This window comes from Hesperophylax consimilis, chromosome 29 (genome assembly GCF_061612785.1).
Source record: "Hesperophylax consimilis isolate HC1 chromosome 29, BYU_Hcon_1.0, whole genome shotgun sequence".
Taxonomy (NCBI): Eukaryota; Metazoa; Arthropoda; class Insecta; order Trichoptera; family Limnephilidae; genus Hesperophylax; species Hesperophylax consimilis.
Window position 1 is genome coordinate 8751691 of NC_142864.1, and position 15839 is coordinate 8767529.

At 36.1% G+C, this 15839-nt stretch overlaps 1 protein-coding gene across 1 annotated transcript in view; it reads right to left on the minus strand.

Moving 5' to 3' along the window:
- Positions 1 to 9161, minus strand: part of Fim (plastin-2 fimbrin) — a 121896-nt gene extending 112735 nt beyond the window's left edge. Inside the window, exon 1 of the mRNA XM_089649363.1 lies at positions 8853 to 9161. Coding sequence (XP_089505489.1) covers positions 8853 to 8915 — 63 coding nt within the window. The 5' untranslated portion in view covers positions 8916 to 9161. The remainder of the gene's footprint in view (positions 1 to 8852) is intronic.
- Between the last annotated feature and the right edge of the window lie 6678 nt (positions 9162 to 15839).

The window sequence follows — 15839 nt, forward strand, 5'->3', positions numbered from 1 at the left end:
TGTGACGTTAATGATATGACATTTGATAGCTATTTATACAGGAGTCTTCTGGCAGAGAAGTATGACTCGATTGTTTGAAAAAGAACTTCGATTTACGCTACATCTGTAATCTTTCATTTCTTCAAATCCAATAATAATTGTGACAGTAGATTTCATTTTCTGTGGGGGTAATTTATAAGTCTGTTTTCCCCACATAATTGTTTAGGTTTTGTGTTAGAAGCGGGGAATAAATAATTTTCCTTACTTTATTAATTAATTCTATATAAGGGTCATTGGTTCTTTTATTGATTTATAATTGTTCACGTAAATTTAATCTAAGGCGCTTTCTTTCTATGTGTAAGGGTTTAAGTTCACTGTTGTCAAGTGGGACGTGATTATTCATTAAGAGATGTTCTGCGAATTTTGAAAAAGTGCTTTAAGGCGAAGCTTAATGCCAAATCACTATTTTGATTAATCTTTATAACGAATTGGTGTACATTATGAATACCAAAAAATATGCTTTAGATAAATTGAAGGTTTTCCTATCGTTTCGCTTGAGTAGAATACAAATAAAAAAATAAAATTACTCAATAAAAAATATAAATGTAAACTACTAAATTTTTTTTTTCAATAGAAATGTATGAACGCATAAAGGAAACAACTTTTAAAAATTACAGTAGCCAAGATTATCTGTCACAGTTTCACTTGATTAACTTTTTTGCTCTCTTATGAAATTATTTACAAAATAAATAAAAACCAGTTTTAAAAACATTTCTAGACTCCATTTTTCAAGTGATTTTAATTCCTATTACCTACAATATAAGGTATACCAAAAATTCACACTTTTTGGCTTGTAGTCGTAGCTTCCTCTTAATTGTTATAACATCTTATATGTTATTTGAATCTAGTTGAGAAGGCTCTTCCCGTCCACTTAATAATTATATAATTGAATTTTATTTTAATTAAATTTAAAAAAAAATGAAATGGAGTTCTACAAATTAAACACAAAGACAATAAATAAATAAAACAGCTTAATTATGTTTGTTTTTAAAAACGATTTATTCTCAGTGAACGAGTACTGATAAAAGTGCAAGTAACCATTAACGTCCATTGGTTATATATGTATGTTGTGAATATTGATTCAAAGAAAGTAAATTCACTTACACGACTTATGCACGCACGTATAATAACACTAACTTCTTGCGGCGTACTTAGCTTATCCTATGAATTATTTACACAAGCCTGTGTGCTCTGTGCCACGCATTATTAGATGTGTTTGCATCAACTTTACTTTCTTCCATTTGGTTTCCTTTTTGCATTAATCATTAATCATTTATCACATTACGAGGTATTTTTCGGGCCAGTCTTTTTCTACAATACATCTATTTGACGTTTGTGATGTTATACCCATCAGTGTAAAGTATCATTGAAGAAGAAGAAGAAAATATTTAAAAAATGATGCTTAACACTATATGGTCGGGCATTTTACCGCCAAATTGGGGACGAAGCGCGGGTGTTTTTTTTTTTTTAATTTTAGCGCAAAAATTAGACTTTCCGCAAAATATTCATATCTTATGATCTATTTGATATTTTTTTATGAAACTTTCAGTGTTTTACTTTAAAAAGATGTCTCTATTTATTTACTTAGCAATTTTTTGTGTAATTCCTTTTTTTATGAACAAAACTTTCTACTTTCTTGGGAATCATAGAAAAAACAGTATTTCACAATCGAAATAACATATCGAAATTTATTAACACAAAATTACAAGATTATTTAGAAATTTTCAATATATATAAAAAAAACTATAACCTAATAGTGTTTCAATGTGTGATAGCGTTTGAAACACTTTCCTTTATGCAGGGGCACATTGCAAAACTTGCACATGTACCGCGTTTCACTGCGTAGTTTGTGAGCGGAACATACGCGACAACGATTTTATTATTTTGTTGTGTTTCAAACTCAATGTATTGACAGGTAAATAGATCGGGTACCGCCGACAATAGAAAACACATGACCCCGCACCCATTTAGAACCCCTTGTTTACAAGTTTCCCGCTTCTTACCGCTTTGCGCAACAAAACGAGTAAACTCGTCTCCCGCGTCTTACTGTAAAAAAGGCGTATGACGAGTTTTCTCGTTTCCCGCAAAGAAATGTGTTAATAATTAGGTCTCAATTGTCGAGTGGCTAAGACACTGTCTCGGTAAGAGAGAGAGAGAGAGATCCTGGGTTCGATTCCTAGTTGTGACCGTTATCTTTTTTTATTTTCTGTGTCTTGTTATGTTTCATACTTCTTTTAGATTTGTTGGTATTATCTTCTTCAATGACGTATATTTGAATTTCGTTTTTGTTATCGGAAATTAATGCTAATCTTGGAAGTGGAAATTAACCCACTTCCCGACATCCGACAGAGCTAAAACTTGGCAAAAAGACATCTACGAAAGATCAGATTATGAATTCTTAGTATACCCTTAAGCCCCCGCTTACCCAATGTTTGCCGATTTATAACAAGTTTATCTTTAACTCAAGTTTTTATGTTCCAAAAAATGGTTATTTTGTTTAAGATAATATCTATACATTTGTTATGCCGAAAAGTCAATTATATGAAATTCTACGCTCTACAACTAACCGCGGCGTTGCTCAACTTTTCTATACTTTCTATAAATATAATATCCATGTATTATACAGGGTGTATCGGCACGTACCTGACAAACTTTAACCAGCTATTCCTTAGCACATTTGGAGTAAAAAATGTTATGGGCACTTTGCTGTCCGGTAACATTTTTTATTGATAAAAAATTTACTATTAATATTTTCACCACATGTCACCAATGTTTTATCCTTTATCAAAGTTTGAAACCCCATCTGGCAATATTTTATTCGAATTCCGTTGAATAATGCACGTGTGTACCTATATTGGCGCACTTTTACAATCACAACGAAATGGCACGGCACCATTCGTCTCATTTTTAACTATTATTATTTAGTGTGTGCGAAAGAGCGAAGACGCTTTTCGACATACTTGCTTATAACAGCTGTTGAACATGAAAAGCAATGCCAATGACAGTGATGTAGTGTGGAAATTTTTTTGTTTTTAATTGAAAAAAAAATGCTACCGGACAGCAAAGTGCACATAACATTTTTTACTCCAAATGTGCTAAGGAATAGCTGGTTAAAGTTTGTCGGGTTAGTGCCGATACACCCTGTATATCACAACGGACTTTTCTGTAGGCCGTTTTAAGGGTTCCATGATAACTTAACACAGTGACAATTCAACACACTTTTAAAAAGTGATATAAAGTCATTAGAAACGATGAAAAAAAATATTTTAAACCTAACCTACTTAACCCAGTTAATAAAGTATTTGTTTCATCACTTTCCATTACTTTATATAACTTTTTAAATATGTGATGAATTATAATTTTGATTATTTATCCGGTCACCCTTTTTAAGATATACAATTCCGTAGTACCTACATTATCGTTATGTATATCTTAAGGTTTAGCCAGGGTTAGCAATTGTAAGCGCCCGAAAATATTTTTTTACGAATTGATTACAAAAGATTAACTTATCTCTACTTTTTATAAATATAATATGCATGTATTGTGTATGCAAACCTTCCGGAAGAAATTTTCTAAATGTTAGTGAAGACGCTATCCAAATCCGTTGCGTAGTTTAGAAGAACTAAGCGCACAAACAGACAGACGCGGATAGCGACATTGCTATCACTATTGCTGAGGACGTGAAATCTGTAATATTCTTCGAAAACTAATTAAGACTCAAATAAAAGCCATGTTCATTAAAATAATTAAAATAGGTTAATATAATATAAATATGATTGTTTTTTTAATATTTAAACGAATGTATTTTGTAAGCAAACATATATTTTATTTAACAAACTTTTACATACGTGTTTAATGTGTTTGGAAATTTAAACACGGTGCGAAATATATTTAAGCAAATTAGCATGAATAAATTTGAATGCACACGTCATATTTGAGTTTTGGGAATAATACATTGTTGGTTGGGTATTTCGATTTCAATTTGTAATTCAATTCGAGTTATGGTTTCACTTCTCAGTATTACATAAATATCACGTTTTATGTTTCTGTTTTGCGTGAGTCAGTACCGCACAAGAGTACCAACCGTCTCAAGCCAGTAAGACTATGGCTTCACCAATCGGTAGTGGGGAGGGGAAGGAGATGGGAAAGAGGAAGGTGGGAATATCTCTGGTCATTAAACACAACCAAGGCCATTTCAAGCAAGGTTTCAATTCTGAATGGTGGTCTTCACCAGGGCAATACTGAGAGTATCGTAGTAAATAAAATAAACTTTATTAAGTAGTAGGGGGGGAATGGAGATGTGGAAGAGGAAGGTTGCAAAGTACCTGGTTATTCAGATATAGTAAACAAAGCAACTTTTTCATTCATCCAGAATCGAAAAGATGCTTGCTTGAAATGACTTTAGCAGTGTTTGTTGAGCAAATATGGATATCCAGGAACTTCTCTCACTCCATTTAGCCTCACAACGTACCCCAATAGGGGATGCTTTAGTTCTAATAGCTCCAGGTAGTTGTGTCTCTTGTGCGGTATTCACAACATTTTTATTGGGTGGAAAAGGAGAGGCGAGGTGATGACAAACATTGGAAACTACGAAAGCTACTTCAGATCATGTCACTAAACATCTAGCAGCTAATGCAAATCCAATTTGGAGAGTGGGCAATGTAGTTACGCTTATGTGTGCTGCTGTAGAATATTGTATTTTGTCGCGTTGTTACTGTGGGTGTGTGTATGTTTATAAGTTGCAGGAGTTCACAACAGTCGAATTTAGAGTTAAGTATTTTGAATAAGAAAGTTAAATCATAAATTAAACAAAAAATAATGTATGATTCATACTTGCATACTTATGTTTCTATAAAATAGTATTTTTTAGTTCTTTTATGTTATTTTTATTATTATTTCATGTATAACTACCACAACACGGGCGTTAGCCTAGTATATGGTAGTTAAAAAATGTCAAAAAATGTAACATGTAAACATTTATTAAATAAATTTTTAAAAAACAAAACTATTACATTAATATAATTATACACAAATTTCGACTACCATAATACGGACATGTGTCTAGTGTGGTAGTCGAAAAGCATGTAAAAAAACTGTATTCAAATATATTTTATGAATAAAGAAAAAAAAAAATATATTAAAATTTTTTTTTTTCACAAAAGCGACCTCTGCACCCAGACCCAAGGATTTTACCGCACTGCGGCGAAGGTGTATAGGCCATTGATGTATATTTTTATCGTTTACATATTTTTGAGAACGAATAATATCGTCTATTGGTTTTTGGTATAACAAGAAAATGTTATCTCTTTATTTTATCTTCCACAACCGGCTGCCGTTTTTATCTACAAGTTACTACTTATCTCAACATTGCAAGATAAAACGTAGATTATTATTTTACTGAAATACAGGTAATAATACTTAGTATTGGTTCAAAAGAAATAATACCTTCGTGAAGATTACGTTCCATTCCAATAACATGATAAAAACTCAATTATTATTACCAAAATAACGTTATTTTACACATATTATTTAAGCCCTCGCATTTCTTCCGATTTATAACAAGTTTCTCGTTAAGAGGAAGCTACAAACCAAAAATGTGTATATTCTTGGTATACCTTATATCGTAGGTAATAGGCATTAAAATCGCTTGACAAACGGAGTCTAGAAACGTTCGATTTCAAGCACAAAACTGTTTTTTATTTATTTTGTTAATAATTTTATAAGAAAGCAAAAAAGTTAATCAAGTGAAACTGTCACAGATAATCTTGGCTATAATACTGTATTTTTTAAAGTTGTTTCCTTTATGCGTTCATACATTTCTATTGAAAAAATATTTTTTTTAGTAGTTTACATTTTAATTTTTTGTGGAGTAATTTATTTTTTATTTGTATTCTACTCAAGCGAAACGATAGGAAAACCTTCAATTTATCTAAAGCATATTATTTGGTATTCATAATGTACACCAATTCGTTATAAAGATGAATCAAAGTAGTGATTTGGCATTAAGCTTCGCCTTAACTCTTTATGTTCAAAAAAAAAATATATATATGTTATTTTTGAAGATAATATCTATACATTTGTTATGCCAAAACGTTAATTATATATAATTCCCTCGATAGAAACAAATCGCAAAGTAAGCTCCGAAAATTATTAAAAACACGTTTTGTTCTGTTATTTAGTATGTTATAGGCATGGAAAAAAATTAATGAAAACCCTATCAAATCCGTTGCGTAGTTTAGAAGAACTAATCGCACAAACAGACAGACGCGGATAGCGAAATTATTTTATACTATTTAGAGATAATTATTCGCCTGAAATACCCATACAAATTGAAAAATCTCCCGAGAAAGAATAAATGCCGCCAACTGGAATTGAACCCGCAGCTTCAAGCAATCAGCTGCTATAACCATCAAGCTACGTCGGCTTATTCCAAACCAGTCAAACACTAGTATTTTGTCATTCAACAATTATTTCTTATTACATTTTTTCCACCTGAAAAAAACATAGTTATTTTTGTAGTAAAGTTAGTACTAAATCCCCACTAAAATGTGAAATATGTTGACTTATAACTTATATAACAAACATCATTTTATCATTAAAATAAGACTGTATAGATAATCAAGTACAGCTGTAGTGGAAAAAACTCTTACGTTCAGATGAAAAACATTGAAACTATTGTGGTCGAGCAATAAATTCCTTTGCGATGACACATCAAGTTAGTGTGTGGCGCTCTTTTTATGTATATATATTTAAATATAAAACCCTGCTTACTTATTATATTATTACGAGTGACAACATTGCATTATTGCAGACGGAATGCGTAGCTCGACACGGTTAACTTTGCAGCCGGCCACAAGAGGAAATATTTAAACGGGACAAGTATGGCTAAGTATTTCACATACAGGGTGTCCTAAAACTCAGTGTTATCCTTTGGAGGAGCTGAGGGGACAACTGGTGACGTACCAGAACTTCATAACATGACTTTACCAAAGGCTTCATTCGGCCAGCCACCAAAACTCTGTGCGACATGTTTGCTTCTATTCTCACTAAAATTGTTAATGGGTTATTGTTATTGCGTTGTGAATATTTTAAAAATTGATTTATAATAAAAATATATAAAGACTTGTTTACTTTCATTTTAACTTCCTTATAGAAAAATCAATGCCGATGTTACACATCTCCCAGGTGTCCCGTGACGGCTATTTTTAAATACACCTATTTGAATTTCGATTTTGTTATTTTGGAAGTTGAAATTAATCCACTTCCTGAGATCCGATCGAACTGTAACTCGGCAAATAGACTCGTCGTCGATGAAAATGCATTCTATCAACTTTTGATGGCAATCACGCAAACACACGGAAATTTAAACATTTCTCTGAAATTTGATGACATTACAAAAGTTAATATACGAAATAAATATCGGTCCTACCCAAATGGAATTTGGCTCAGATGTTAGCGCGGTTCACTACAATCCCTGTGGAGGAAGTTTCAATCCCCAATCACACCATTTAAAAATGTGTATAATTCATATAAAATAATTCCAGAAAAATAGTTTATATTTTGGGTTAGACATTTATTTTGCCCAGAGCCATCAAATCGTTACAACACTGGTCGTTTCGAATGCGCAAGAAGGAAACCTTATAAAGCATCAAAATACAAAACGGCGAACGGTAAATATTGCGAAATAACCACACGAAAGTGACAACTACTCCAACGAAACCAAACCACACGACAACAAACAACTTCTCCTCAAAACACTTTCGTAACATTCTGCCACTCCTACCCGAGAAAACAAATAAAGAGACACCACCTAAGATATATAGATAAAGTGTGTTGTGTGCTTGTCCGAAGTAAGCTCAATTTGACCTTACTTCCAATGATATTTTTTTAATGGACATAATAACATTTCAGACACTCACTCCCACCAGAGAAAACAAATAAAGAAACACCACTGACTGAAGATAATATAAACTCATAGAAGTGTATTGTGGGTTTGTCTGTACGCCCGAAGTAAGGTCAATTTTTGTTTCAAGCCATGACTTTACTCTAGTGAAATTGATTGAACTATTTTTCAAATGTCATAATTTTTTTAATAAATTTCATTGACTAGGGGCCTACAAGTCGAGAGGTTTATCTATATTATCTGCTCAGAGGAAACATCAAAGATAACAAGCACTATATTTTAATGTTGAAATAGGCAAAGGATAAATTTGTTGAATTTTATCTTTATAAGATTTAGTGTCGCTGTTGATATCTCCATTATAATCTCTCCTTTTATGGCATAAGCGACGCTTGTGACAGAGAGGTAAGAACGGAGATCTTTGCGGCAGGATAGTGCTCCTTGAAACGCAGCGAATCGATATTTTGTACATTGTCCTGCCACCGACAGCTCCGTTGTAACCTCTCTTTTTGGTGCATGTGCCGTTTATGCAAAAAAGGGAGAGGTTATGACGAAGCTATCAGCGGCAAACCTATATTTTTCTGCCAATGTGAACCCCATTGTAAAATGTAACTTATATTTTTGATGGGAAATAATGAGAGGTTAAAACAGCTCAGTGATATATTGTCTTAATTTATTGCAATTGTGCTGCGTTGACCTGTATTTTGTGCAAAAAGGGGAGAGGTTACAACGGAGCTATCGGCGGTACGCAAAAAAAACACGGACGTCAAAAACTCGAAAAATTCCGACGTGTTTTTGACGATGCCATGTTTTGCCGATTTGCGCGAAAAATACAAGCTTGACGGACTTTAACCGATGCACAAAAATGCCGTGGACATATTGTGCAATGATTGCAAGATATAATTGCACCTACCGTTGCGAATTGCTCCTTGATTTCAGCTGTTTCTTCAATAGTAAGTTTGGAAGGGTCTGCCATGTTTAGTATGTTTACATCCAACTTTGCACCAAACTTTACAAAACGTTTACCACGCGATGGGTTTATAAAACTTATTCACAGTATTCCGCGAATCGATCGGCACTATATAATTGTATTGCGGAGATATGGAGTGATAGTATTAACCGGCTAAATTATTTTATTACAACTGATAAGATACAGACGCAGAGCGGCGCGCCGACGGACATGAACCACGAGACAAATCGACTTACTGACTGATTCGAAAACTCAAAAAGATTCCCTGACGAACGACAAAGAACCTCTTGGAGTGATATGATCCCAAATGACATCGCAATATCATGCGATAATTAACACTACACTCACAATTTTTAGAACTTATTATTGCATGACATTATTGTATCAAATAAAACTTTGTGATTCTAAGCGGTTGAAATGTTAGTAAGTAAAACTCCTATACAACTATCGCACCCAATTTTCGGTCACTACCACCTAGCGGAATAAATGATAACTAACACAATTACTAGCAAGTCAAAAAAATAATTACAAAAAGTATTTTTAGTTATCATTCTTGTCGCTAGAAGTGCAACTTAAAATATTAAGGAGATTATTGAAGGCGGGGCATAGTTGTGGACTCGCAACTTTGAGCAAATTCACTTAGCGATGTGATTTTGAACTAACAACATATTCATAAAAACTCTTCACAAACCGATAACCTTACTTTGAACTTATTTGTAGTTCTCATTTCTGACGTTAGTTGAAATATTTTTTTATGTCGAGTAGCGAATTTGAAAGTGACTTTTTGAGTCGAACGAATTTTCAATAGAAGGCTCTGAGTAAAAAAGTATATACATAAAAGGCAAAAAATTCAAGCTACCATAACAATATTACATTCTTTTTAGTAATTACATCGATTTTCCATGTTTTTATTAATGGTTTAACTATTTATTTTGTTCCGTTTCAATTTGGAATGATTTCATAAAAAGGTACACCCAAACGAGTTACAATTCTCCGACTAAAAAGAAATGTTTTGCACTTTTGGTGCCTTATTTATTTTACTAGCTTCTTTTTAATTTTTTAATTATTACTCGATAAACGTTTTTTCAAGACGAGATTGTGATTTAAGAATGTTTGTTGCGAAACTGCGCTAGTGCGCTGTCGCATATAGGGCGTGCTCAAATGACAAAACAAAATAACTTAAAACCAGTTCAACTCATCAAGATTAAATTTAATATGGGAAATTGTGCCCCTGAGGTCATTTTACTCAAAAATGGCGTAATACAAATCATAAAAATATTATTATTTTTATTATTAGAATCTAATTGGGAAACAGTAGCCCTTTATTTTTATTGTAGGTTATTGTACCTGCGATATGCTGAAAAAGGCCAAGCCATGACGCATATGGAGTAATGCGGCTCTACCCTAATGCTATGCATAAAAAGTACAATTAAAAACAAAAACTTTTCAGGAGAGCTATTTCAAATTTATAAACTACAATTACTTTTATTCTCCCGAAATGAAATAATCAATATTTTTTATACCTAACATATTAGATATACAGGGTGTCCGGAAACTCGTAGTACAAGCGGGAAACTGGTGAATCTACATCACATTTGGAGTCGATTTTGTAGTATATTTTTTTTTTATTTGAGCTTTCGTTATCGAGTAAATCGAGTTTGAAGTTGATTTTTTTTTTTTTTTTTTTTAATCAAATTCTTATAAATTATTACTGAAGATCAAAGTACCCAACTAATTAAAACTATTTGAAAGTAAAACAAATGAAGAAACTCGGATTTGAAGCATTATTTTGAAATCATCCTTCATTTAACCCGGTGTAATCATAAAATATTTCTGCTCTGCAGGGTTAAAACATCTGTTATTCAACCCTAAACACCAGAAAAAACTTTAACCCTAAAATAGCCGAAAAATATTTTTTTTTGGTTTTTTTTTTTTTTGAAAATGCTCAAATCAAAAAACTTTATGTTTTTTTGGGTTCCCCATGTGGTGTAGATTCTCCAGTTTCCCGCTTGTACTACGAGTTTCCGGACACCGTGTATAATAATAATAATATTTGGATGATTTACATAGCGCCGTTTTTGTGCAAAATCACCTCAAGGGCGCTGTACAAATATATAATACAGTTCTTCAATGATCTACTAACTATATATGGAGATAATATAGGTACAGTCGATGTGGGTGGTTTGAAATTTAACATTTAAACCGAAAGGAAATGATTTAATGTATATGAATTACATTAAAAACTAAGGGAACTCCTTAAGCTGGAATAAATGATTTCGCAGAATGCTGCAACCACACTCTGACATCCATCTTACCACAATAAATGATAAACAGTTTGCTCTTTATAAATAAAATTGACGCATTTGAATTTATTAAAATTAGTAATAATTATGGGAGGATATGCATTTGGCGTGTTATTCGATTGGACATCTCAAGAAATTTAGAGCACGTTACATTAAGAATTAAACAGCATTTCCAAACGACATCATTGTGTTTAACCTTTCCGGGAGTATGGACGCTAATGAACGACGGTACACACTTTTGCCAAAGGAGTATGGACGGCTATGGACGACAGGCGTCGCATATTCATATTCGATGCATATTCTGTAAATATGCATCGTATTGCCATCAATGTCATTCATGTCCCTTTACACTAATTTTACATCATTATCGACAGAGATATCGGCTGTTATTTATTTTACATAAAGCATACATTTAATGAAAAAAAAAAAAATTATTAAAAAAAAACTCACTCCCCAGAGCACGGCCAGCATTACGTAACTTACTCCCGGAAAGGTTAAGACAGGGGAATCTACAAGTCACCCGTGTCTACACTGAGACGAGAGATTTTTAGATAGAGAAAGAAGCTTAAATGTCATGTCATCAACAACAAGTTAACAGATGATGAAGATATTGACAGGCAGAGGCGTGTACTGAGTATAAAATGTAACATGCTCAGTAGAAGATTTCGGCTCTGTAGTCCACGAGTGAAAAGGACGCTCTTCTTAGTCTTTTGCACCACCCTGTACACATGCGAGCTCTGGGCTAATTTTAAGAAAAGAACAATGGAAAGGCTTCGGGTGCAATATAACAACGCTTACCGATTGATGTTCGGACTCCCCAGGCACTGCAGTGCCTCCTCTATGTTTACAGAAGGGCGAGTTCCAGGATTTACAGCTCTGTTAAGAACCAGGATTGCAGGACTGAGGGAAAGGATAAACCATTCCAGAAACATTCTTATCATAGAATCCCGTCTGACTTCAGGATCAAGCATTGAAGACCATTGGAGAAAGATACTTGCTCCCACAATCTTAGATCCGATGGATTCCCGTGCTTCCTTGCTTGAATTTACTTTCATTTTCAATTTAATTTTTTTTTTTTTTAATCTCTTTTTATTTATTTTGCTATATGTAAATACTATCTGTATTTATATCCTCTATGGGATGTGTGGGATAGCACTAACCTCCCCACATCCTGGAATAAAGAATTTATTTATTTAAATTTGCGAGGCAGGTTTGATTAACGCCGCCCCGAAACCATTTATTGGATAGCAAACACATCTGCCGTAAGTCACCCCAAGTGATTTGCTATGTATGGTAATTTACCAGGGGTGCCCGGGTTTATCGGGAGAACTGCGCTGCATAGGATCATTCGTCCGTCACTCCTGGACACACTTTATCCCTAGATTCCTGCCCATCCCTCATACCTTTTTCCTTCCCGGAACATCCTCTCCTTCCTTTCCTTAAAAAAACCTTCCACATAGCGTCCCCAAAGATGACTCCTGTGTGGTGTTAATGTAAAAAAAAACAAAATACATAATATAAGGTAAAGTGGGTTAAAACGGTACCGTTGGTAATATGTCACACTAACACGTTAGACCTCTTAGTTTCAGTACCAATACACAAATGACTCCAAAAAACATTTATGCTTATCAGTTGTCTGTCAAATCAAATGTGTGTTGTAATTTTCATTGTGTCGAGTGAATTTACAATTTTTTGCAATAAAATCAAAAGTAAGTGCAAAAATATTTTAGAAGGCAGTCCTCAAGTGCGTGTTATATAAAACCCAGCCCTAATAGCACGATTCATGTTATATCATTCGATTACATAGTTCAAGCCATCTCAATGGGCTTGCCGGCCTGCCGCTATTACTGCTTGTTTGTTGCTTCAGTGCATGTGTATATTTATTTGTATCGTCAGGTAATGTGCCTTACGGGGACTCGGTAATATACCGGCACTAATTAAATATTGAGTTCCACGTACCTTATAACATGAATACATCCTACTTAACTAACTAACTAACCATCACACCGTTTCCCACAGGGTAGGCCGAGAGACCGCCAAACAACTCGGTCTTGGCACACACTCGTTGCCTCGTTCACATTCATACATCGTCTTCTATTATACTGACTCTTGAAATAGCCTGACTCCAGAATCTGATTCTCTTGTGCCATGTATTCCTCAGGCATCCCCCACTTCTTCTTTTTTTTATTTTTTTTTATGTGACACCTCACAAGAGTGTCCTTGACGGTGCAGTGTACAGACAGGGGAACTATGTCACCACCCGGTTGGGCGGCGTTGTGAGGCGGAATAAGGTAGGGGCTGTAGGAAAGGATTTGTTAATGCGGGCCTTAAAGAGGCTCGGATTATAGGAGGGAGGAAAAACAAATGCCGGTAGCTCGTTCCACATACGAGCCGACTTACACAAAAACGAGTCGTAAAAACGGCCCGTTCTCATGAAGCCAATGTCAACCGTGAACGGGTGTTCAGTTCGTGTCCATCGAGTTTCGCGCACGTGCACCAGTGCATCAGGAATCAATGCTGCTAGCTCCTTGGAGCAGGCTCCATTGAAATACCTGTAGAACAGACACAGCATGCCTACATTGCGTCTATGCATTAGAGAAGGCAATCGGTCTGTTAACAACGGATTGTCAATCAGACGGATCGCTCTCCTTTGCACAGATTCAAGCAGGTTTATTAAGTATTTTGGGGCACCAGCCCAAAGGTGGCTCCCAAATTCAATAGTTGGGCGGACTTGAGACTTGTACAGGGTCAGCAGCTGGTCACTGTTGAAGAATCTCCTAGCCCTGTACAAGACGCCCAACTTTTTGGAGGCCTGATTTACTCCGATACTTGAGCTGGTCTGATAAAGTAACTCAAAGCATTTAAATGGAGTCTTTATTGGGGAGAGTGCTCCCATCAAATTGCACCAGACAGTCATTGATCTCCCTCTTTGCCGAAATCAGACACGCTTGGGTTTTTGAGACGTTGAAACTGACCAAGTTGGCCTTACCCCAGGCACGAACCATCTCGAGGTGGTGGTCAATTTTTTGCTTCAAAACTTCCCGAGCTGTTCGGACATCATAGGTGGAAGGGGGCCTGTCAAAAAGATAACCCTCGTGAACGGTGCTGTCATCAGCGTAGCAGTGAATTGGTGCACATTCAACGAGATCGTTGATGTGCAATAAAAACAGCGTCGGAGACAGCACAGATCCTTGTGGCACCCCCGCATTGATTTGGTGCGGTGAGGAAGAATAGCCGTCAACCACGGTCTGAATTGTTCTTCCCCTCAGAAAGTCCGCAATCCAAGTATGCAGGGTTGGGTGGATCCCATACGATGGTAACTTCCCGATAAGCGCCCGGTGCCAGACTCTGTCAAAGGCTTTGGAGATATCCAACCCAACGGTTTGAGTTTCACCAAAACGTTCCATGTACCGCCCCCAAATATCCGTCACATATCCGAGTAGATCGCCACACGATCGGTTTCGACGAAATCCATATTGCCGATCGCTTAGGATATTGTTATTCTCGAGATATGTGAGCAATTTGTTGTTAACCACCCTTTCTAATACCTTCGAGAGTATGGAAGTGATGGCTATGGGGCGGTAGTTAGAAGGGTCGGAGCGGTCCCCCTTTTTTGGGATTGGGTGGACGATTGCCTTTTTCCAAAGATCTGGCACCTTTCCACCTTTGACAGAGAGCCTAAATAATTTCGCGAGCACTGAAGTCATTTCTGCAGAACACCTCTTGAGGACCAAGGCAGGTATTCCGTCCGGCCCACTGGCTTTGTCGACTTTCAGATCGTTCAAGACTCGGAGAACCTCTCGGTTCCGGATCTTCGGTTCCTCCATTTGAAAACCGCAGTGCGGAATGGAAGGGGGAGTCTCTCCGTTATCTTGAAGAGTTGAGTTTTCCGCGAAAATTTTGCCTAATAATTCAGCTTTCTCGCGGGCCGAGTTAGCCAGCCGACCATCAGGCTTGGTCAGAGGTGGGAAAGTGGTTCTGCAGAAATTTCTTCCGATCGAGCTAGCGAGTGACCAGAAAGCACGGCTACCAGTGGGGCAGTCAGCCAGCTTTTTCGCAATTCTCTGGTCGTGATCGCTCTTAGCTCTATTTAGAACTCTCTTACAATCCCTTGCCCGTTTAATCTTCCGGAGTGCATTAAAAGCCGTATTTTTGAGTCTGACAGCTTCAGCACAGCGATGGTCAACCCATGGTTTTGTGCCCGCTCCAGAGGATTTGACGGAGAAGGGAATGTAGCAATCCATTGCTGATGTGATTACTTCTCCTACCTCACGTGCACAAATTGATGGGTCCTCGGAGCTAAAGCATACAATACTCCAAGGAAAGGCGCCGAAGAAAGACCGCATGCCGTCCCATTTTGCTGCCCTGTAGTGCCATACCTTCCTCTTTACATGTTTGTCAGGTTGACGGTTCATGGAGGATGGGACAGAGGTGGTAATCAGGCAGTGGTCAGAGGATCCTAAGGGCGCTGTCACCTCCACTCTGTACCCGAGTGGCTCACTAGTGAGAAACAGATCGAGTAGGTTGGCTCGATGTGATGGGATGTCTGGTATTCTGGTCGGAGATTCTACGAGTTGGCTTCTACCATTGACATTTGTGTTATATATTTTCCTCTCTTGGTTCGTTC